At 43.2% G+C, this 25,655-nt stretch overlaps 1 protein-coding gene across 3 annotated transcripts in view; it reads left to right on the top strand.

Annotated features, from left to right (window-relative positions):
• PEPD (peptidase D) overlaps positions 1-25,655 on the top strand; it is a 219,259-nt gene that overhangs the window by 143,459 nt on the left and 50,145 nt on the right. For all 3 annotated transcript variants that reach the window (XM_019492941.2, XM_006274303.4, XM_019492940.1), the window contains one exon: positions 5,976-6,053. In XM_019492941.2, the coding sequence (XP_019348486.1) occupies positions 5,976-6,053 (78 nt within the window). The remainder of the gene's footprint in view (positions 1-5,975; positions 6,054-25,655) is intronic.

Here is a 25,655-nt window from a genome sequence, read left to right as displayed (position 1 = left end):
TCTTATTCCCTCTGAGTACCCTTCCCCTGAGATTTCTGATTCACCATTTCTCTGCTGCCAGCAAATATTTGTGAACCCACTGATAATAGGAATGTATCATCCTTCTCTAGATCTGGTCCACATACAAGATGATAACTTGTTGCTGCTATCAGTTACTCAGCTACCATGTGGAGCTCAATTGCAACCTAATGGCTTTCATGTGTTTTGTTTTTGGAGAGAAACATCCTGTTTGTTTGTTTTACAGAGTAGGAAATAACATGTATATATGCACACATGGACCCATACAAACACAACTTCAAAGCTAGGGACAGACGTTCAAAAAGCCAGAGCCTGAATTGATTCAGTCTTTGCAGATTAGTCTAAGATGCATAGATTGAACTAATTTGCAAGTGAATAGACATTCACTTTTGACTCCGGAAATGCAAGCACATGCCTGCAGTGGTTCAGGCCAGAAGCCGGGGGGCGCTAGAGCGAGCCCTCGGCTGGAGGGAAACTAAGCTGAGGGAAAAGGGCATGGCCAGGCCTGGGCAGGCCCGAGTATGATTGGGGAGGGGTTTAAATGTTCTGCCAGGGCATTCAGGGACCCCAGCTGGGGTCTGCCTGGAGGGGGAGGGGGGAAGCAGCCCTTGTCAGGATCCCCATCTCTGCCTTGCCCCCACTTCACTCTTTGGCTGGTGGCAGGAATAGAGATGGGGCCAGAACCTGGTAGCCTGAGGAGAAGCAGGGGTTTAATCCCCCCATTGCGGGGGGGGGGGGGATGTTGCGGGCACCAGTAGGCTCCAGTCGTGCACTCGGGGCTGTGATGTTGAGACGCTAGTAGCCTTAGGGTAAGGGAGAGGTTTAATTCCCCCATTGCAGGCGGCAGCAGCAGCAGAGGCACCAGCATGGTGCCCTGGGCCAAGTGCCTCTGAGGAGCAGCCAGCTGGCTGCAGGGAGGGAGCAGAGATGGGGGATGTGACCGGTTGAAGGGGAGCCAGAGTTAGTGTTAGAGGACAACTCACTGCTGCCCTCCTCCCACCCCCACTGTGGCAGTGCGGCTCAAGCTGAGGCGACCCCAGGGGACAAGTCAGTGCCTGCTGCCTCCCACCTCTAGCCATGTGTGGAGGCCATAGTTTGCAGGCAGGCTGCAGCTGTATCTGCAGATGGCTCCCCGCCCCCACTCTCTTCCGGCAATGCCATTGGTGGAGTGAACTATTGTGACAGGTGGAAGTGAAGCACCTGTCACCCACCACCTGCTCGCAGAGGCGCTGGGCACTTGGGATGGGCTGCTGTGGGGTAGGGGTGGGGGGGGGCAATGGACTGCTGCAGCTTAGTCTGGCCCAGTCAGGCCTGGCCCCGTGGCCCAGGGGTAGGCAGCAGCTGGCCCGCAGCACTCTGCCCTTAGTGTCCAACACCACCGCAAGCAGGCGGTGGGTGACGGGTGCCTCACCTCCACCCACTCTGATGGCCCGCGCAACCACAGGGAGAGGGGGCCAGTCACTTTCTGCACCCCTGGGCCATGGGGCTGAATCAGGCTGCGGCTGTCCATTGCCTACCCCTGCTGCTGCCCATGTCCCTGGCCCGGAGCAGCCTGGCCCAAGCAGGCAGCAGGTGACAGGTGCTTCACCTCCACCTGTTGCAATGGTTCATTCTGCTGCCACTGCCGGAGGGAGAGGGTGGGCTTGCTGAGCTGTTTGCAGCCCACCTGCAAACCATGGCTCCCACATGGGGCTGGAGGCAAAAGTCAGTGGGTGCTGACACCCATTCCCTGTGGCTGCCCCAGCCTGGGCAATGGTGCCACAACTAGCTCCGGCTCCCCGCCCCCTCCCCACGATCGGCTGTCTGCTCTTCGGAGGGAGTCAGCCCAGGCTTGGTGCCCGTTGCCACTGCTGCCTGTAATGTGGGGATTAAATCACCCTTTCCCCTCAAGCTACCGGTGTCTGGCCACTGTGGCCCTGGGTACACAAACAGCCTATTGGTGCCTGTACCATCCCCCGCTTGCAATGGGGGGATTAAAGCTCCACTCCCTCTCAGGCTACCAGGGTCTTGCCCCACCCCTGTTCCTGCCACTGGAGCAGTGAGCGGGGTGGGGAGCTGGGGATGCCTGGCAGGACTGCTGCCCCCTGCCAGGCAGAACCAGTCGTGCTCCAGAGCAGGGTTTCCCACCCCCACTCCTTTCTCAGCCAGTCGACGCAGTGATAGTGCTCTGGCTAGGGAGGAGAGGGTCGGAGCCAACCCTGCATGACTGCAACAGGCAGCCCAGCCCGGCAGAGCATGCTGGGATGCTGGAAGACTGATTTAACTTAAAACAGGAAGAGATCTGGGACCCAAGTTCCATAAACTGTTTTGACCTCAATTGGTTTAAGTCTAATACTACATTAGACCAGGCTTATCTCAAACCAGTTTTGGCCATTTTGAAACTGGTTTAAGTGTACTGAACTTATGTTCTGTTACAGGTTTAAACCAGTTTCTGATCAGTTGGACCAGTTTACGTGTAACTTCTATTCCTAGCCAAAAAGAACATTATAAAGGTTGCAAAGTTAAACTCTCCGAGTTTAGGAGATGTCAGAATTTTGGTTATCTGTGCATCTTGATTCTCCCCTCTTGTGTTCATGCATTATTTAGTTGTCTTTAATTTCATGCTCATATACTGTTGTTCCACAGGACTCCTGCCTTGTTCTTTGTACAGAATGAATAGAGTTCACTAAATGAGCAGCTAGGGGGGTTTTTGTCTTTGTTCAATGCATGCTCTTTAGTCCCATTAACTGTACAATATTTGCACTGTTTGAACACAGACATATTAACTCTCTCACGAGTTTTCCAGCAGCGCTAAAGCATTGGAGTACTTCATGAACATTGAATAATATATTTTTGTACTTGTGTAAGGTGAAGGGGTGTCAGTGGCTCCATTTTACATGAGAGTAAAGAAGGTCTGATGAGAGTAAGGTCAATAATGTCTCACCAACGTTGGGCACTCAGTTTGAGACGCTTGTTTCTTGATTTTAGCATTTTTTGTATGCAGTACTTTTTATGTTCAAGTCATAGCTCACTGATTTTAGTTGCAGCTCTGAATTCTCATCAGTTCAACAGATCAGAGCCCAGGGTCTCAAGTCAGGCATCCCAAAAGTGAGGAACATTCAATTAGTCACCACTTGTGGAGAATTGGTTCAAGTAGTTGGACTGTCACGCCCAGAATACTACCCTAACTCTGAAGGTTCATAACTTCTGATCACTTGAATTTACAACCTTAATGTACTTTTATATGCACAAAATATGTGTTATTTTATGTACATAATTCCCTCTCCTATAAATTGATCTTGCAGCTCTCTGGTGTCTTATTTCACTGTCTTATTGCAGGAGGTGTTTACGTGAAAATCCTTAGGAAGGAAAAATTATTACTTTGAAGCAACAAGAGATTTAGACTGCACGTACAGAAATCTTGGAAAGCAAATACTATGATTTTCCATATGTAGTTATAGTACTTTCTTGTGCAAATGAGCAGTTAGATACCTGATTGGCCACAACTTGCAAATGTAACAACTATGTGCATTTAGTAATAATGTATGTGTATTTTCATTTTTTCTAATTGTGAGCATATAGCTCTAAAAATCTGGTTTCAGAAGTATGTCAAAGGAACATATTTACCACTCATGTTACTCCATAGAAGTCACTGGAATTAAGCCTGAGATGAATGTCACCCATACTGTTAAGCTATCTTGCTGCCATTGAGAAAAACCTATTTGAACAGTGTAACCAGAAAGGTTTTGTTAAAAGGTTAGACACAGATTGGCAGCTGAATGTGAGAGGTCAGACAAATGCTACCATATATCTGGTCTGACGTGTATTTTTGGGTATGGAATAATGTTTTGCCTACTTGAAGTAAAAGATAGAGCACCTATCTGAGGAGAATAGGCAAAATGAAATTCAGTGTACCTGGAGAGCTCTGGCTATCATTTAACTTGATGTTTGATGGAATAGTAACACACAAGACAATGCACTAAAACCAAAAATAGGTCACTGCATGGATCATGAAGTTTTCAGGAGAGTGGAACGAGGGGCAGCACTCCTCTGGAGACTTCTGTGCCTCCTTGTGATTCAGCAGTTTATTTAGTCTGGTTTTCAGAATAAAAATGTTCGCTCACAGTTGGAGGATGACTTTCTTTTTATTTTACAAAAAGTTTTGAAAAAATGACAGTTATGCCCTGTATTACTACTGTGAAAATATTCCCATAACAGCATGGGATGTATTCATTCTACTAAGGCTCATACCTAACGATGCTGAAGGTGAGCTGGAGCCGCTCACTTGGACATCTACATTTTTCCAGGCCCAGTAGCTCCTTGGAAGTCATTAAATATGCCAAACCTTACCCAAGCAGAGATGCTCAGTTTAATGTCTATGTAACATTTAACCTTGAGCAGGGAGATGTATTTAAAAATTAAAGAAATTCTGTGAGGAAATAAATGGGCCCAGGATGAAAAATGGCTACTGTGTTATCACCATAACATACCTAGAACTCTAGTGTAAGCTATATTACATTCTTTCTACTGCAAAAAGCTTATTATGCTATACAGCCTAGATCAGGGGTGGGCAGTTATTTCAGCTGGAGGGCCACTTAATGAGTTTTGGTGAGTTGTTGAAAACCACACATGCACAATCTCTCAGAAGATATGATTTTAACAAATTATAGGTTAAAAAAAAACATATACTGAAAATCAAACAACTGCTACAACACATTTAAATTTTATTTAAAAAAATAATTTTGTTCTGATTTATTTTTTTTTGAGTAGTGTATATAGGCAATTGGATAATAGTTCAAAATAAAGCCTTACTCTTGCATATTGTGGGAGGGGTTCAGGGGGGGCAGGTGGTGTGTGTGGATGTGGGGGAGGAGGGGGCGCTGCCCACACACCTAGTCCCAGGAGCCAGCCAGCAGTGGGGGCAGAGAAGAGCTCGCCCAGGTAGTACAGGTGCAGTTGCCCCCCTCCTCCCATCTGGCCCATGGCTGCCCCTGTGGTGCTTCTCATGGGACCTGAGCCCTGCTCCATGTCTGCCTGGGGCACCTCAATCCACACGTGCCAGACAGAACCATCCTAGCCAGTACACGCAGCTTCCTGGTCACATGCTGTTGCAGCCACCTGAGTAGTACTCGGCCTTTCCTCCTCCTGCCCTGTTGCACCATTCCAGGCAACAGGTAATGTGGGGAAGCCATGGGGATGCGTGCCAGGCAGCAGAAGTCCAGCCAGGCAGGGGGAAACTGCAGCTAGGCAGCTCCTGTTACAGCATATGAGGCTTCAGCTCCAACTCCCGATCACTTACCACCCACTCTGCTGCCTGCAGGTGGCTGTTCATTTTACCAGGTGGGCAGAGTGCATGGAAAGCAGCCTGGAGCTGGAGCCCTCCAAACTGGGCCAGGAGCTGCCAAGATGCAACTTTGCACCCCTCATCCCTCCCTCCCCTGCCCACCCAGCCTGGCTGGGCATCTGCTTCCTGGCATGTGTCCCTATGGCTTCCCAACATCACCTGCTGCCCAGAACAGCAGGAGGAGAAGCTGCTGAAGGCAGAGAGAGCTGAGAAGTATCTGAGCAGCAGCAGCCCCACCAGTAAACTGTGCTTGTGGCTGAGGCCAGGGCAGTGCTGTCTAGTGGGTGAGGGCAGGAGTGTGGTGTGGGCCTGCCCAGGTGGGAGCAGGTAGGGCTTAGCCCCATGTGGAGTACCACGGGGGCAGCCATGGGCCAGATCAGTCATTTGCCAGGCCATATTTTGCCCCTTGATTATTCTGATTTTCATATGTGCTAAGTTCAGCTGAGGGCGAGACAAGGTATACAGTTGGGGTTCTGCTTCTAAGGCCAGTTCTGTATTAGTTTAGGTAGATCACAATGTACTTAAAATTTCATTACTCTAATGATATTTAAAGGAAACTGTATCTTGCGTTTCTCTCCCTTCATGTTTATTTTGGCTGTTTGTTAATTCTATTGTGCTTTGTTTTTAATATCAGTGGAGAAAACTCATCTGTTTTACACTATGGACATGCTGGAGCTCCGAATGATAAGACTATTGGAGATGGTGATTTGTGGTAAGTAAAGCATTGGGTTTATTTTAGCAGCAAAGAAAGGATAAGGATCACCTACAGCATTGTATACATCTCTTTAGTTTGAGTAGTAAAGAGATGGCCATGTGAGGGTTAAGGCTCACATTTTTGGTCTATAGCTGTGGGAGGTCAAACATGAGCTGTTTTTGCTTATGTGTGGTGCTCTTTATTTCTCCAGAAGTTCTGGGATTTGGCATGAGAGGGAGGAGGCATGGGGGAGATCCAGTATTCAGACACCTTGTTCAGAGATAATTAGGTCTAGGGTTTTGGTTGGGAGCATTTCAGAGATAAAGGCCAATCTGCAAAATTTAGATCTTAGTTTGTATTCTGAATCTCGAGGCTGAGGTTTTGGATCTGCAGGTTAGTTCAGGCTGATAGCTGTACTTCATTGTGGTGAATTTAAGCATTAAATCATATTGAAACATACCCTAGATTTCTGAAATTGCTGCTGTGCATCCAGTCGTACCAGTCTGATGGTGAATTTTATTTAGAGTTATGTTTGTGAAAATTCTTTAGGAGGCCAAAGTCACCCCTGGTGTAAATCCATTCTCACTTCAGTGATTCAAAGAGTCTTTGTAAAAACCTCTCTAAAATGTCTTCTCAGACTGTGCTTATTGCCATGTTGAAATCACTTGTAGAATTTCACAGCTCCCCAAATGTATCCAGTTTTCACATACATTAATGCAGTGGTTCTCAAACTTTTTAGACTCCAGGCACCACTCAGAATACCATCTCTTTGATTTCACTCGGGTTTTTTGACTAGAGAAACATAATAAAGCAGTTCTCCTGTTGCAAAGAAACTCAGAAGGACCACAGCAGGGCAGAATTCAACACTGTGAATTCCTATGTGAAATTTCTGGGTTTATCTTGTGCATCGTGTTTGGACACCTAATAGTATTCTGACTTTGCTTTAATGACAGCTCTGTAGATACACAGTGCAAATAAAATCACTTAGTAAATGATGCAAATCAGAAGGCGCAATTTTATAAAATACAAAAGATGTGTGTACATGATTTTAACAAAGATATCTTTTACACTGTACATAACTAGGACAAGGGATTACATTCTCAAGGAGAAGTTTACCTATAATTAGTTCTGAGTGAGTTAGATATGAGCCTTACATGAGGAACATCTATTAGATAGCTCCCTATAGCATATGCAAAAGTTGTGCAGGTGTATAGTTTTGCAGTTGTTTGCAAAGGTGTTAAGGAAAACAAATTAATATTACCAAAAATAAGCTACAAATTTATTATAGAAGAGAATTGAGTCTCAGATGAAAAATATGCCTCTTTGGCTAATATTGTGGGCACTTCTGCAGATGCAGCAGAATGAACAAGGTAGGTAATTTCTTCATGAACAGGATATAAAAATTTAAACATGCATTAGACAAAAAAATGATATTGTGTATTGTCCTTGTCTGGTATGAAAGCCATTTAATACTATTCATAAAATTTATTGCTGTTCCATAGTTCTGGTTTGTCATCATCTCATATTAGAGGGTATGGCATAATACAAGAAGTTTATCATGTCTTAGGGGCTAATAGGATTAAGGAAGATATACGAGTATGATATTGTAGTAGCTAATCCATTATATCAGTGTTGTCCAAATGGCAGTGTACAGCCCTTACAGAATCATAGAACAGCTACTGAAGAGTTCCCAAATGTTTTATCACATCCTACATTTATAATTCAGCTGAAAGTATTTTTAAAAGAGCAGGGCAAATATTATTGAGATTTCTAAGTCAGAGCCTCCTGGTTTATGACCCTTGCACATCTTCTATGGCTGCTTGGTGAACTTCTAAAATACCTTCCTAAAGGCTGGTCTGATGTCCATTGAAACCCAGAGAAAGATTTTCATTCTCTTCAGTGGACCTGAGATTCAGGTGAGTTCGCTGGATCTTCTGAAGTTAAATGATTTACAAACCCCAAACCCATCAATTTAATATAATTCCAAAAGACTGGGGTCCCTTTGAAAAATATGACCCCGTGCTATAGTTGCCACAATTAGCGATCTGTTGGAGCAGTCTCAGCAGAGAGACGAAGATTGGTCTGCAGTTTGAATTACCTTCTGAGAGTGAATGCTGCTTCGCTATGAAGTAAATTTGTTCAAGTTTAGATTGGCTGTAGCTAATGCAAGTTAGCTAATCCTCACTGAAACTCCCTTTTCCTTAGGCTGGCTGCAGTGTAATGTTGTAAACTCAGTGTTAACTGGTTGTGTTCTCACCTAAGGAGAAGACTGGCCAGTTACTCATGCTCCTAACCAAAGTGTTATCCTGCATCTTCATTAAGAAGAGTTTCCAGTTTAGGCCTCCGTAGCTCATGCATGTTAGCTAAATCCAACCTTAATCATGTTTCATAATCAATATGTAAATTAGGTTTGAATAATGGGCAGGTCAGTAATTCTCATAGAGATCTTCCCTGGTGCTACTTATATTTCTTTTGTGACTAGAGGTTGTCAGTCTGTAGTGCCCTGTATAATCTGTTGTTTTGATGTGGAAGATCCTCACTAACAGGAGGCTGTCAGAGACGGTTTAACAGAGCTCTACAAAAATCATTTTTTAAACATGTGCATGCATCCCAAGGGCCATTGGACGGTTTTGTAGGAAGCACTTTAAAAACTCTTAAGCTATCCTACTTCATCACAGTACAGCTTATTATAGCCACAGGGAGCCTTGCTGTGTGCTGTTGCAAATTTGTAAGTTTTCATTTTGGAATAATTATTTCCTTAGGAGTTAAACAACACTGAGCAATACTTTTACCAATAGTTCTGCTTCAGTCATGGGCCTTTTTTGTAGACTGGCAGATAGAAAATGGTGCATACTCCAAGTGTGAAAATCCTCAAACATACAAAGAGTGTAATATTTTTACTATAATATTGCTTTAAATTGTATTGACTGACTCCCACAGATTTTTTTTATTGGCTACTGGGAGCCCCCTGTTGGAAAAGTTTGGGAAGCCCTACAAAATAACACTTGAGCTTAGGGGGAAGATAGGGCATCTTCCTTGTTAGCTGGAGAGAAGTGGGAATGCCAGTGTATGGGTACTGGTGTATAGCTTGTTAAATTAATCTTACAAGATCTGAAGTACGCTTTGGAAAGAAAAGCAAGATTTGCATGAAATATTCTTCAGTAGATTTTTCCTTTTAAAAATCATTTGATTACTGTAGTTGTGTGTAAGTTACAAAAATGAGCTGATCAATCTTATTACATACTAAACAGTACTAAAGTAAACATGCAAGTCAGTGAAGCATCTGAATCCTGAAAAACCTGATTTGGAGGACCCATTCTTTGGGTTCTGCATAACAACTAAGCACATGCGTTCTTTCTTAAATGCAGTTCATGATTAATGCTTTTTACATATATTCAGATGCACCATAAGGAAACACAAATTAAGTTTTGCTGTGTGACTTTTCTAGAGGGAAACCAGAACTGTTTGCAATGTTACTTCTTTCGATTCCCCTGATTTATAAAATTAGCACAGTAGCAGGTTTGCATAAAGTATATGAAGTCATATATACAATCAATGTATTGTATTTTTTAGAGACATCTATATACTTTATAGATTGATACATTCATTTATAAACCAGCACATTACATTAGCTGTAAATATCACTATTACGGCAAACCAGCATTCCATATACATGTTCATATATTTTAAATTAACATCCACATGGTGAACAAGTAAATCAATATGGCCTGCCAGAAATAGCTATTTTCATAAAGCAAGCATATATTATTCATAGAGTCACAAAGGTCATGCAAGCAAACCAATAGGCTGACTTTACACACAAATCACTATCATACTTGCAGTACTTTTTCATTTAAAATTTACTTTAAAATATATATTTATACCCAAAATGTTATCAAATCAATATATTACAAATGCAATCCACTGTGATAACACAAAGTCAAGTTAAGCTACAAAAACTGATTTTCTTGAATCATCTTCAACCCACAGCAGCATGAATAGAAATTGAGTTGAAGGCTAAAATTTGTTACATTATGCCAGGATATTGCAGCATTTACTTTGTCATAAAATATCTGCTATGCTTGTAGGTAGGCTGGGGCAATGATTTTGAAAGTAAAAAAGGGAAGGCATGAGCAAGGAGGATTGAGAGAGATGATTGTACAAAAAGGACTTGCAGCCGGCTTGGAGCTAGGCAAAAGCTCTTCTTCGATTCTGTAAATTTCACAATTTTTTCCTTCTCTATTCCAGATGAACCCAAGACCTTCTGAAGTTTTTTGCAAAAAACAAGTCCACCTAAGAATAGCCTGTAACCCAGATGGTCAGGGTGCTCACCTTAGGTGTAGGAGACCCATATTCAAATTTAGTATTCACACCAGTGACTAGAACTTTCCACATTCAGTGTAAAGAGCCAATAGCAAGGGAGTCAGGATATTCTAGAGTGAGTTTCTCTCTTCTCTTGGTTCTCCCCCATCCCTCCCTACACATGCACACACTTTGTATGAATAGTTAAATTTAATATTCATTGGACCAGGGAAGGAAGGAAAGAAAGAGATTGACTCTATGAAACAGTAATTGGGATACTCCCCAAGGATATGGGAAACTCTGGTTCAAGACCCTTCTCAAGTGAATCTCCTTCTCTCCTCTCTTCCTTTCTCCTCTCACTCTAGTTTTGATGAGAAATTCAACCCCGGAGCAGAGAAACCTTTTTCACTAATTGTTCCTGTGAAACATTTCCATTTTCACAAGCTAGCATTTTCCATCAAATAATCCCAAATTGCTTAATGTTGATCCTCCTGTGCATGTTTTTTTTCTTGTCTTACTGATGTTGTTGCCTGGGACACTGGGCAGTTTTGGGGAAAGGGGGCAACTGGCAAAAAAGGCTATGATGCAAGAGGGAGGGGAAAAATAGAACGTTAGAGTGAAGGAAGAAGCAACTTTTGGAAGGCAGTGGTGGCACCTAGTATGGTGAGGATGAGATCCATTGGGCCCCAAATGTTCTGCTTATTACTGGGAGCCTAGTATACTGCGACCTGATGGCTAGGGACAGAAGTTACACATAAACCAGTTTAAGTGATCAGAAACTGGTTTAAACCTGTAACAGAACTTAAGTTCAGTGCACATAAACCCATTTCAAAATGACCGAAACCAGTCTGAGATAAACCTGGTTGAATCAGCCTTAACTGATTAAACTCAAACTGGTTTATGCAACGTCTGTCTCAGACCCCTTCCTGGTTGAAGTTAAACCAGAGTCCCCCAGGATGCTCTTTGGGCTAGGCTGTGCTCTCTGTTCCAGTGGAGCAGGGCTGGTCATGCCCCTCTGCTCCCTAGCTGGGGCAGGGACAGTCGGCGCAGTGGCCTGGCCAGAGGCTGGCCCCAGACTGGATCAGGGAAGAGGTTTATTGCTCTATCCCCTGCCCTTCACCCTCTCTCTCTCTCTCTCCCCCCCTCCCTCCCCCAGTTCCACCAGCACAGACCTGCATGTCTCCAGCAACAGAGATGTGTCAGTAGCTGGCCAGGTAGCTTGGAGTGAACTGGCAAGGGAGGGGGTATAATTCTCCCCTCCCTGTCCCACCAGCACAGACCCAAGCTGGGGTCTGCCTGGTGCTCCCCACCTGCTGCTGCAGTGGTAGGGCATGGCCAGAGGCCAACCGGCACGGTCCCTGAGGCAGGGAGGGCAGGGAGGGAGGTTATTCTCCCTTCTATCCCGACTGCCCCCAGGGGACTGCAGTGGGATCCATCTGCCACAGCTGCCATTCACTCCCTGCTTGGGGCAAGCGGTGGGATAAGCCCCCTCATGCCCCCTACACCAGACCCTGGAGGGCGGGGGGAGTAACCCCCTTGCCTAAGGAGCCATGCTGGCTGGCCTCTGGCTGGGCCCCTGACCCTTAGGCAGGGGTCAGGGAAGGGGGTTATTTCCCCCCTCTGCCCCCAGGGGACCACAGCAGGGTCTGCTAGCCGCAACCACCACCACTTGCTCCCTGCAGGGATGGAGTGGCAGAATAAGCCCCTTCCTGCCCCCTACACCAGAGGGAGGGGGGAGTAACCTCCCTCCCTGCCCCCTCTCCTAAGGCGCCATGCCGGCCAGCCTCTGGCTGGGCCCCTGACCCTGCCACTGGGCCCTGGTGAGGCAGCAGCCCCTGTTTTGGTGCCTGGGGAGCGCAAGCCTCCTCCTGGCAGAGGGCCCGTGAGTGGGGGTCAGAGCTGCTGCAGACTGCTGAGCAGGTGGTGTGCAGGGCTCAGAGGGGAACTGACCTCCAAGCCTCCCTAGTGCTGCCACCACTCGCCCCGTGCAGTCTACGGCAGCCCTCCCCACCTGCAGTGTGCCCCCACCCACAGTGCGTCTCCCCTCCCCCTTCCAGGAAGAGGCTCACACTCCAGGACACCATGACAAGGGCTGCAGCCCCCATCAGGGTTGCTTCCCCCTTGCTGCAGTGAGGATTGGGCCAGAGGCTGGCCAGCGTGGCCTCCTTAGTTGGGGGCCAGGGAGGGTGGGTTATTCCCCCCTCCCTCCAGTGTCTGGTGGAGGGGGTTTACTCTGCTGCTCCCTCCCTGCAGGGATTGAGTGGTGGCAGTTGGGGCTAGCAGATCCCGCTGTGGTGCCCCAGGGGCACCCCCTTCCCTGACCCCCACCTAAGGGGGCCATGCTGGCTGGCCTCTGGCACTGCCCCGGAGTGATGAGAAGAGAGTGGCCCTGATGGGGGCTGCTGCCCTTGTCATGGTGCCCTAGAGCGTGAGCTTTTTACCAGCAGGGGGGCCACGCTGCAGGTGGGGAGATCTGCTGCAGACTATATGGGGCACATGGCAGTGGTGCTAGAGGGATTTGGGGGATTATGGTGCCCTCCGAGCCCCAGTGCTGCCGCCTGCCCCGTGCAGTCTGTGGCAGCTCTGACCCCCCGTTTGCGGGTCCCCCCCCCACCACCACCACCAGGAAGAAGCTTGCACTCCCTGAACACCAAGACTAGGGCTGCTGCCACGTCAGGGCCCTGCACCTTTGCTGCTCCAGCGGCAGGGTTGGGGGACCAGCTGGAGGCTGGCTGGCTGGGCCCCTTAGACGAGGGGGCAAAGAGTGGTTATTTCCCGTTTCTTCTGGCATCTGACAGAGGGGCAGGAGGAGACTTATCCTGGCACTTGCTCTGCGCAGGGAGTGAGCGGGACCTGCAGCAGCCAGGGCAGGCAGACCCCAGCTGTGTGGCAGGGTACAGGGGAGAATAACCCCCTCCCTGCCTCAGAGGCCATGCCAGCTGTCATTTATCTGCACCCATCCCACAGCGCCTGGCAGACCCCAGTTCATGTCCATGCCAGTGGGACAGAGGGGGGAACTAAACTCCCCCCCCCCCCCCCCCAGCTAGTTCACTTCGAGCTACTGCTAGGATGGCCATGGCCCCCAGCGCAGCTTCCCTGCAGCCGAGGGTGCGCTCTGACGCCCCCTGGCGCCTGGCCTGAGCCACTGCAGGCACATGCATGCATTTCATGAATGTTTATTCACTTGCAAATTGGTTCAGTGTAGGCAGGTTAGACTAAATGTAAAGATTGAATCAGTTTAGGCTCCGGCTTTTTGAATGTCTGTCCCTAGCCAATATGGACATTCCCTTTAACATGCAACAATGGGACAGGATAGAGTCTGACTCCTGTTTTGCCATTTGAGAACAAGCAAGATGTTCATTTCCCATGCTGTGCTCCCATGCTTTCCATTTTTCCTTCTCTCTCTCTCCATTGCACCCTATGATGTGGATAGGCACCTGTCCATGTGACTCTGTAGCCTGGCAACAGTCACAGATGGCATCATGAGCTTAACAAACCTTTTGAATCTAAAACTGTAAGAGTGAACTTTCACATTTTCACTTGAAATATCCAAAAGAATCAGTTCATCACATTCAATTAGTTGCATAGTGTTTAGTAAAACATGCTCTTGTTGATTGCGGCTATTGTCAAGTTGCTAAAGGCTTTATTATGAATCCATTGGGGATTTTTAAAAATTGATCTGCTAGGTTCCTGCCACATTTGATAAATAGGAAAATGATCCTATAATTCTAATATACAGCGTGATGCCGATGCTTGTCCACATTTTTCATGCATATAGAAAATATACCTCAACCCCTCCCTGCTCCCAGTGCCACCCAAGAGAATGTAGCTGTTGTTTCTAGACACTGTTCTCTGTCTGCAGTTTAAGCTGCAGGTCCTTTTTATTTGCTGTTGATAAATGTGCCGTAGCACAACTTCAGCATTTAGGAAGCTAGGTATTTTTAGCCTTAAGCATTTGATAACATTTTTAGGATCGCTTTATAGAATACTAAAAATAATATATTCTGCTTCAAGTGTTTGATATCTTTAACATTTTTAATCTATCCCATAGCTCACAATATTAACACGATGATCTTTCTAGCTTTTGACTCCAGAGACATTTGCAACTCCCTGGTCTAGCTTCATGTGTTTTGATGAATGGAATCGTGCGGATACCTTCTGAACACTAACTCCTAGGGAAGCTGTCTGGAGTTTTGTATGCTTGAGGTCTCCAGGACTAGGCTCTGACTGCAAAACAGATGACTGAAGAGGGTTATAGAGAAGGTGCTTGCCAGCCCTGGAGTAAATCCAAGGGTGTAATTCATTAGGCGGACTCAGGTGAAATCATAAATAATGAGAGTGCAGCATCAACCACTTATGAAGTGCAGCAGACCTGAGAGAGAAAATGTTAACCTTGTATTCTCTCCAGGGCTATATATTATTTATAATAATAAAATTAACTTTAAAAGTTTAAATGGTGGAATGTTGGAGTTTCTGGTGATATTTTTTCCTTTTATTTGACCATTTTTAATGTGTTCAATGTTCAGCTCACTGATTTTAATGAAAGTATTAGAAAGAGCTATAATATCTTTCATGAAGAAGGCTGCTGTCCTGTCACACCACTTCATTGCCGTCATTAAGCAGCTACTTTCATGCCCTTTTACTGATGTCAGTAAAATAATCAAGGCTTTATAGCATTTAGATTTCAGCATTTAAGCACTAAATACAGAAGTTTTATTAATGCTATAAACTCAAATAACAGTTTTTATTCTAAGTATCCCAGCATGAAAACACATCCTTGGCATAATTTATCTATCTATTTAGACATTTTAAATATGCCATCTTTATATAACCTAATACTAATTATTCATTTAGTCAAATTGTAGTAGAAGATAGGAGCAGTGTGGAAAGCAATCTTGTGCTGCAGAAAAGAAATTATTGTGCTAATTTAAATCTGAATATACAGCATAAACATTCTATTCATGATGGTTTTATTAATGTTTTACTTTTAAAGCATCAGAAAACTATTTTTAAAGCATCAGAAAACTATTGGCATCAGAAGGCACCAAAACAGTTTGTCTTCTAGAAGAAAATCTTGCCATAGATGATGCATGCAGACAGATTCTACCTTGCTGGGGTTAGCAACATTTTGCAACCAGAACCAAAGTGAAGCCTCCAGATTCCACATGTGTTTTGCATATAAATATGCTTGTATGCAGGGGTGCAGTGGTGTGGTAGTATCCCCGTTTCACATGACACCATGCAAGCAGCAGCCAAGAATTCTGCCCCCTTCCTTTCCCTCCGTGCTCAGCAACATATCCCCTACCTTACCCTCCTTGACAACAGAGGCAGTAGGCAGGTTCATCCTGCCTCCCTGGTTCCCAGCCTACCCAGGAGCAAACTCAGGGAGGCAAAACCTGCTTACCGCTGCCACCACTGCCCCTGTCCCTACCCAAACCTGGCTTCTCATGCAGCTTCTATGCAGCCCCAACCAGAGTGGAGCAGGAATGGTTGGGCAGCGGGAGGGTCCAGAGGTGGAAGTAGAGCATGCTCTGGAGCTCCCCCTGTTCCCGGATCAGCTAGGGACATTGGCAGTGGTGGGTAGGCGAAGGGACATGCTGTTGAGCAGGGAGAGGAAATTCTTACTTGCTACCAGTCCCCAGCTGCTGCTATCTCAGCAGGGCCTGCCTCTCCCAGTATGTGGTGGGGAGGGGAGGCTTCAGGGGTATGGGTGCAGCCACCCTTGAAGTGCTGGTAGTTATTCCCACATTCCCTTTTTTTAAAGTCCCGGATCTGTCTATGTTTATACATAATAAAGCTTTCATTTATACCTTTCTAAATTTAATTGCATTTCCCCCTTTATTTCTAGTGTTTTTGTTTTTCATAGCTTTTTGTTTAAAAATGCCTGTCTTAATTTACCCACTAATATTTCCATCAACTGTCAATCCAGAAATTATGGTTTTTACTAATGACTTTTAAAGTTCTACTATAGAGCTTGCCAGTAAAATAAGAGAATTGGCAGGATGAGTAGAATGAATAAAGGAAACATTGTACTTCATGTAATTAAATGGATCTCTGTAAATGCCTGGTAAAACATATGGGACCGTATTAAGACACCTTGAATAATATAGGAAAAATTAGATCATGAAAATTGATGCATTTTTGCTTATAGCAGCTGAATCCTTCTAAACAGAGTACAGTTAACTTTGTAAATTAGGCATACATTCTTTTTAGACATAAGAAGATACACTATAGGCTCCTAATATTAAAAACAATACCAGAATATTTTTGCCTAAATAGCCGCATTCCCACGAGCAGGGGCATGTGGTTGCTGTGGGGGAAAAAAAGCAGCAGCACAAATTTGTGCCTCTTCTTTTTGCTCTGGCTCATGCCTCTGCACATGGGGTTGGTGCAGGGAAAAATGCTCTGGGTGGGGTAGGAGAGGCTGGGCCCAGCACCTAGGCTGGCCCCAGCAGCCTTACCTGGGATCCTGGGGGACTCCCGGAGCTACAGTGGCAATCTGGGTGCACAGAGCCTGGCTGGCAGCCAGTGTAACTCTGGCTGACCTGGCTCTGCTTGCGGGTAGTGCACACTGCCACCATATGTGCCACCCCACTTCTTTCAGGACTGGGATTTTTGACACCAGGATCTCCTGGTATCAAAAAAAACCTCTGCTGTGCTGCAAATTTGCAATGCAGTGAGCACCTGAATGTGTGGCATGTGTGGCTTGCGGTGCCACAGACTGTACGTGCACGCTTGTCTAGATGCACCCCATATGTACTGAATTTATAGTGCATCAGATTATTTTAAAAATTACACAAAATAAATGTATTACAATTTGTGAACAGACAGACACCCCATCTTTCCCCTGTCAGTGAAAGTGAAGATAAAACACATTTATATTGTTTGGAGGATTGAGCAACTGTCATTTGCTTAAGGAAAACAGCGGGAGTATCTTGTCAGGTTTTCATCCCAATGGAGAAAGATAAACTTTAAAAATGGATATATTAAAGAGGTAGGTAAAGTTACATTGCCATTAGTTTTTCAAAGCTTCTTTCAGAAGTGGTATTGCTTTGTATTTTTAGTCCTACAACATGAATGCCACACATTATAAACCAAAATCATTTTGTCCAGATGGGGGCAATGTTGTATTAGAAAGTGAGATCCTACCAATCCTTTTGTATCAGATAACTTTGCCCCAAAACTTTCATTATTTGACATTAATGGAGTTTATTTTAAAAGAACAAAGTATATAGTCTAAAAATAGTTTAAGATAACTGTAAAATCCCAAAACTTGAACATTTCAGAGATAAAAGATTACTAATATTATATAGTCAAACAAAATATACTTGGCCATGTGCACTTTTATGAATTTCGAAGTTTGTATAAAAGCTTATTTATTGAATAAATAAGTAAATATGATGGACTGTTAACCTTTTTGAAACTATTTTTGTTACTAATTGCTGTTGTGTTTCAGAAGGTAATATGAAGAAATAAGTTTGCTTACGGAAGCGCAGGCTATGTTTCTTTAAAAATTCTTTCCTTGAAATCGTTCAATGTAATCTGCAATACAAGTTTACATTTTTTATTAAAATTGTTGAGTTGTTTTTCATTAGAGCATCTGGACTACGTTAATTTTATCAATCCACAACATCTCAATTTGTATATAAATTTAAAAAAAAAAATATTTCACGTAACTATTGAATTGATTTACTTCTTTGATTTAACTAGTTTTCTGTTCATACTGGATAATCCACCTTCTACATTTGAATACTGCTTGTAATGTACACACATTCTACCCAAACCAAAAGTCGCTAGTAATAATGTGCTTTTACTATAAAAAGTTTGTATTTTTTTAAATGAAACTTTTTTTTTTTTTTTTACTTTTCCTGTTTTAATGTAATTGTCTTCTAGCCATATCAGGTTAATTTGTTTAGTTCTTTTCCCTTGTTTAATTAATTATTTTTTTCCTGCATTTTTATAGAATTTTTCATATTTATTTTTACTCTAAATAAGAAAAGAGTTGCACACATAGTAGAGACCTGATGCTATTGGGAAGGTGTCTGAGGCCTCATCCTACTAAATAAAACAATTATTTTAAAATATTTTAAATGCTCAAAAAATAAATGTTCCTTTTGGTTAATACAAATGTGTGCAATTTATGTGCAAAATATTCTTTGAAATAGCTCACTGCTTACTGTGTTTCCTAGTTTGGTGTCAGAAATTTTAACCAACAGTAGTTTTGAAGCGCACAGATATGGCAGAGTATAAATCTAGGTGCAGATTTTGCCTGGCAGTTAATCAGGTACACAATTCAGAGGGAAGGTGCATAGAGTCTCTAGCTTTTCCCTTGCACATCCTACCCCAAATACCAATCGCTACACAGGGCAGGGTTGGGAGTCCTGTCATGGCTGACAGAATTGCCCATCACCTGCAGCCCAAGTGCAGTTTGTAAAGCCGCAGTCTTCCACCCTGCCCCACACTTTGGGCTAGGGTTAAATGGTTCTCTGAAAGAAACATTGCCCATTTTCAGTGGTATTCAGTTGCAGGCAGATATTTTTATCTTGAGGTGCTGCCATGAAGATTAGTCTCCGTTTCCCAATAGGCAACAATGCACTCTCCTCTGGCTGGCCAGATAGCACTTTTGGCTCATGAATGTTCAGCCCTATTGTTCTAAATTACTGACTACTGCATGGATTAGTACATGCTTGGCTTGCTCGTTTAGCCCCATCTGCAGAAAGACTGGTAACTTGATTTGTCATCTTGCAGCATATATGTATATGTAGTATATAGTAGTTTCTGCTTAACAGATTTATTTGGAAGCTGACAGAATTAAGTAACTCTGGGATTGCCTGTTTCAAAGCCAAGAACAATCATGAGATGTGTCAAAAATGAAGTATTGCTTTATGAGTAGTCTGACACTGGCTCACCTCTACCCATGGCACAAGTTGGAAGTACTGACCTTCTGCATATTTATGAGGGTTTGATAGTATTTACAGTAAAAATCAATAATCAAAGGTCTGCCGTTTCACCCACTTCTGCGATCACCAGTAGTTGCACAGCCCACGTAGACACACAGGCCAAAATGTGCAAACTTAAATGCTGAAAGTTAGACATCCCAAATTTAGACTTTAGCACTAAAGAAAACAGGCTGACCTATTGTACCAAATAAACATGGTACTGAATGTATGCAACTTAGAAGGAACTGGGAGTGTGCAGTATATCTGGAAATAGATTCCTTGTATAGGTACCTACTATGAGTTAAATGCAAAGCGGGTGTTTCAGAGCAGTCGGTGAATCTTTCACTTTGTACAGTAATTTTCTAGTGTTATCACTGGATCAGAATCAATGGGGTGATGCCTCGGTTTGATGGAGAGACAGCCAGGTTTCTTCTTGGTCTCTTGCTTTTCTGTCTGCTGCTGCTGGACATGCTCATGCTATGCCAGTCAGTCAGTCACAGCAGTGGAGCTCAGGAGTTTGCCATTTCAAAATGGAGAGTTAGAAATGTCAGGAATTCAGCCTTAGTGCAGTCAGGTGCAAGAGAGAACACTGGCACTCCGCCTCCTGCAGCTTCTCGTGCCACTACCGTGGCCACAGTCTGTCACCAGCAACTAGAGACACCAGCAGTAACTCCCACCCCACGGCATGTTGTCTGTAGAGCTGCCCTATTACCCTACAAAGCTTCAGCTGTGCAAGATGTCTGGGCTTCACACCAGAAGTTGGGTGCAGTAAGCTTACCAAGGTGGCTGCAAAGTTAGGACCTGCAGCATGTGACCACTGCAGCTCTACCAGACATGGTAAACAGGAGAGTTATTTCATTTTAATATTGGTTTTTATTTTTTTTAAATCACAAGCTTTTATTTTCTGATAGGTCTATAACAGAGAAACATTCAAAGCCAGGTAAATACTGTACCAAGTACAAACGTTCACATTTTAGGTGTGAAAAAGAATGACCAGAGTAAAGCAGCGACTAGTGACATTATTCTTAGCTTCCAACACTCTGAAGTGGTGACCAGAGTGGGGCTTTGAATTCACGCTTCATGAGATGAAACTGAATTTCCAAAACTTGTATTTTATTCAAATAGTTGTGGAAGAAAGGAGGAACTTCTGTATTCTGCAGCCATATTGGAAATAGGGGGAACTTTAAGAGACTGCCTTGGTACCTGCTGCTTTTGACACCTCTCTCCACAACCCACAAGCGATGCTGCTTCTGCTCCACAAAACCACACTTTCTCCATTCCTTTCACAGAACTAAAGTTTCAGTCGCACAGTTAGGAGCTGCATGGCTGGGGAAGCTGGTTACCACCTACCATTTCTGTGCTCTCCTGAACCTTCCCCATTGGGGTCACATACAATCTTCTCTTCTTCAGTATCCTGGCTCTTTGGCAGCTTGTGCTCTCTGCTTCACTGAGCAGACGCTGGTCAAAGTGGAGCGTCTGGCCCGGAAAACCTTATCAAGCTATGTGGGACTTTACCCTCGGCTACTTTAATTTCTTCTTGTGGTTTGGGATGTTATCTTACTAGTGTTACTTCTTTATCAATATTTTCCAGCCACTCAGGATTCTACTGAATGAAATAGAGTATGTCACATTTAACTCTGTATTCTCTAGCTTATGGCAGTCATACTGTAACTCCACCTCATATTCTTTTAGGGACTGTTTTAAATACCTTTTTTCCAAACACCGCTGTTTAGTTTTAATGTATCTAAGAAAACAGGCGGTAGGTGCTAATTGGTGGATGGACTGATAACCAGTTCTTTTATTCTTGATGTTGCTTTCACTTGAAAACATTCAGGCAATAAAGCCAGTGGTTGGTTGGTATAACTGTTATAACTAGAACTGTTACTGTAATAGTTTGCACAGTCCTCAACTGTGAATGAGCTGCATTTTGTACACGGAGAGAGAAGCCATTATGTCACCAGTCCTAAGACCAGCCTGAAGTCAGTTTGTCCTCTTGTGCGACAATATCTTTGCTCTAAGTTGTATTAACTATTAATGGTCCCTGAGGTTTTGTTTTAACCAGGTGTAAATTGCTGAAGTGCAGCAGTACTCTGGCCATACAGTTGTACAACAAGGGCCATTCCTGCAAACCCAGCCATCCTGGGGTGTGGGTGGCAATTTATGTTTCTAGCTTATGCTTTCTCACCATTTACAGTCTGGGTAAGATTTTGTCCAAGCAGTGCATGGTCTTCAGTGGGTCCGAACAAGGTTTAACTGATGTTTAACTAGAATAAAATCCATCTTGTGCTTTGTAGCTGTGTTGGCTCTTTAGTTTTAACACTACAGTAAACAACAATAATTTATTCTTACATGGAACTTGAGGCCATCCAACTCAAAGTTGGTTTCTCAGTAAGGTGATTGTTTTTCTGCAGGAACTCTTTGAAGTAAAATTTTACCTAACCTTTTTAGACAGAAGCCTAGGAGACCTCATCTCATGGATAGGTCAGTTGCTGGCTTGTGTTTGGTTGTTAACAAATCATAGGAATTGTTATGATACTTCAACTAAAGATGACATTGCTTCACTTTATAATATCCCATTTCTGCCACAGCTGGCTTCATTGCATGGCAGATTAAAATGATTTTTACAATCAAAATGTCAGAGCGCCTATAAACCTAACACATTTGTTTAGAAGAAGATGTTGCTTTCATTCAATAAATATCTCTGGCAGTCTGTGTAGATAAAAGAATGCTGGCCATTTACATTTTATAGCTTACATATATAAACTAATGCCAAGTGCTCTGCAGTCCTCAGAATCAAAGATTGGGAATCAATATAAGTGCAGTATCAAACCACTGAATATTTTGTCAGGATCTGAAAGCAAAAATATAATTCTGAATGTACCCTTGTGGTAAAAGTATGCTGAGAAAGTCATAAGGGCTGTGTCTTTGTTCATCTTTTCAGTTTACTGAGACTAATGAACCAAGTAGTCATTGTTAATTCCATAGTAAGTAACAAAGATAATTTTCCGTCATATAAATGACATAGGGCCCAAAATTCCCTTCAAAGACAACAGGACTTACTAAGATGTTCTTTGAATGTTTTTTCCCCTGAACAGAATATGTACCTACATAGAATGTGGAGAGCTTAGTTTAGTGCTTCTCAGTTGTGCCTAGGACCTTCTAAACTTCTACTGAATGACTGAAAGATTTCATAGAAGAGAAGATCTATTAGTTCCTTCCTACATGTCATTCTTGCAGTTTGACACAATCCATTTGCATGCTGCTTTTGGACTTACTGTTCATGTTCAAATTAATTTTAAATTGTGATGTTAGGATTTTTTGTCAATGAAAAGTGAAATGTTCTTAATGATTTTTGAAGGTTACTGGTAAAACAGATGTAGAAGGTAGTCTACCTTCTGTTTGACCTTATTGGCTAACATTATATTGCTGATACATAGCAATTCAGTCTGTCAGTAAAGCACCTGAAAAGTTATCTGATTTTTCTCATACTTTGCATTGTCCAGATTTAGTTAATAATGTTGACATTATTTTGCAATGTGTGAGGGCAGAGAGATTATAAAGTACATGAATAGAGAACTAGCACCAGCATGGGGAGTTCTGAAAATTAAACAGTGGAGTTTGTGTAAGTTGGTGACTTTGTCCTTGCTTCCCAAAAGTCTTGTATTTGGCTTCTATTGCTTATTATTTCTGAAAGGAATAATTTTAAAACCAACTGGCCAAAAACTAATAGGGAATAGTAAGAAGGTAAAACCAACATTGGAACTTGAACCCAGTGACCATGAGCTACCATTGCATACCACATGATTTCACCCCAGAGAAGGTCAGGTAGGATGTTCATTGCTTATCCTTTCTAAAGTGTCATGCCAAGCAAGGTTAGCTGTAATTTCTTCAGAGGAACTTCAGCAGGCAAAGATTTCAGTCAAATCAGTTCATCAACCAGGCACTCAATAATGCATACTCTACTCAGTAGTTTGGTACTGTTGGAGTGATGTAGTATGATTGTCCAGGGATTATGTAAGAGGCAAGAATTTTTGTTGGTGATTTCTTTTATTGGACCAGCTGCATCGATGGGATAAAGCCAGACAAACTTGTGAATGCAAGACATGACGGACCTGATGAAGACTGCCTTGCTTTCGAAAAGATGTCTAACTTTACCCCAACCATGCAGCTGGTCCAGTAAAAGATGTCACCCGCAAAACTCTGCCTATTCTGATGAGTAACAATCACTTTTCTAACTGAACTGCTCGTTGCAGACTCTTACTAAAGGTCTGTTTGGTGATCATGGGCAACCTTAGCCACATTTGCCTGGAAAGGTGTAAACCAGGTATAAGCAACCCTATTTATTTTAAAGGAAGAAAAATTGGAAGCTTTGTATGTGATAACTGTTGTCTGGCCCATTGATCCTTTTTGACTATTTAGGCTTGTTGAAAAGAAGCAGGAAAATGTTCATTTGGTATAACTCATTTGTTTAATAAGCAAAGTGTATCATTTATAGAATTGTGCAGTGGATATTTCTCTCGAGTGAAAATTCAGCTTTTAGGGATTTTTGGTATGTTACTGTACATGAAATGATCTTTATAGAGTGGACTGTAGATCTCAGGATCCCTTGTAGGGCTAAATATCATAGGCATACAGTTGTACATAAAATGTTTTATGCAGTTATACTTGGTAACTATAAATATTAGTAAGTAGTCAATTACACATGATCCTGGTACTTGCATGTATCACATGTGCAGCTACATACAAGCTTGTGGATGTGCCTTAAAAATATGCATCCTATTTTCTCCGTCGGCACCTAATGTTGAATTTGAGTCATAGTAGGTAAAATTAATTTGAGGAGCTTGTTTCTAGAATCGCTTTTCAGTGGGTTTAGAGAAGAACTGTAATTCACAAATGCATTTATACCTGGAAGAAATATATTTGGCCATTTATTTAACCTGGCAAAGGAAGTTATAAAACCAGGATCTGTTCAGACTTAGGTTAATTTCCTACAACAGAGATGATATTTCAGATTGTTTCCCATGGCTCAGGAGGCCCCCTGGCCATTCAGCATTAACTGATGGATAAATACCATCTGTCCCCCATAAAAGCAGAAGTAATTCCCAGATGTATAATTTACTGTGAATATGTTTTCACTGAACTATCTAGTGTGGATGATCTTCTTGCCCTAAGAATACCTAGTCTCTGGAAGACATTCCACTTATAAGAGGTCATCCAACCTATGCAAATTGTATTACCTGATATTTACCTTTTATCCCAGTGTATCTTTTACCTCGTGAGGTTCCATTAATCAGTCCTGGAGTAACCCTATCATTATCAAAATCCAAACTTCATTATTAGTATTTTATGATGGCTGTGACTTTTTAATAAGCTTAGGAAAACCAGTAATACTAAAAACAGCTAGCCTTAAGTTTTTGGTTACTTTGATTATATTCTGTATTTAAATCATAAGTGCCTTTAATTGAACCTTTTAGTCTGTGGGGGAAATTATGGAATATCTTGTAACTGTAATTAAGCTGCATCAGGGCAGCCTTGTTTCCACAAACAAAGTGAAGATTAACCTTAGACTTTAGAACGTGACTATGTAAGTACTCAAATGTTTTTAACTTTTTGAGGAAGGAGATGTATAAAGTTTTGTAAGAGTTTAAGTGGCTAAAAATATATAAAATTATATTGTTATCATTTATTAGGCCCCTCACTGTTGTTATACTTCAGTAATTAACTAGTTAATCACATCTTAAGTAGTGACCTGGCCACATGTTCATTCAATTTAATGGTGTAATAAAATAGGGAATAAGCCACAAAGTTATTACACAAAATATGTATAACAACTTTCCGGCTGGTTCCTGTCACACCTTAAATGAAACTTCTGTGCTTCAGAGGTTGAGAGCTCTGGTTGGCTGATGTCCCAGCCAGGGAAGCACATTGGAGCCCTTGAGTCCTGCATGCCTCCCTGGCTCGGCAGCTGATCAGGCTACCTGCCAAGGGAGTGCATGGAGCCCTTGGCTCACTGTGCTGTCCCAGCTGGGAGTCCCAATCAGCTGACAGCCCCCTCCAGCCTCAGGTATGCATTGGAGCCAAGGGCTCCATGCACTCCCTCCACTGGGAGCCCCCATCCCAGGCTCCCCTTGCTCCTGCAATACGGAGCACAATGGGTCCTGATGCAAGATCCCACCATCACACTTCCTGCCATGCACATGTGGCATGGCAGGAAGTGCAATTGTTAGGATCATGCATCAGATTCCATGGCATCTTTATTTTAACATCTGTCAACAGCCTTAGATGTAAGTAGAATAAATCACAAGCAAATGCAGAAATCTAGAGAATCAGTGAGGGAAACCGTGTTAACCAGGGTCTCCCCTTCAACCCATCTGGTAGG

Source organism: Alligator mississippiensis, chromosome 10, assembly GCF_030867095.1.
Source record: "Alligator mississippiensis isolate rAllMis1 chromosome 10, rAllMis1, whole genome shotgun sequence".
NCBI classification, from domain to species: Eukaryota; Metazoa; Chordata; order Crocodylia; family Alligatoridae; genus Alligator; species Alligator mississippiensis.
The sequence above is the reverse complement of the archived record's forward strand: the minus strand, read 5'-3'. Positions and strand labels throughout refer to the sequence as shown.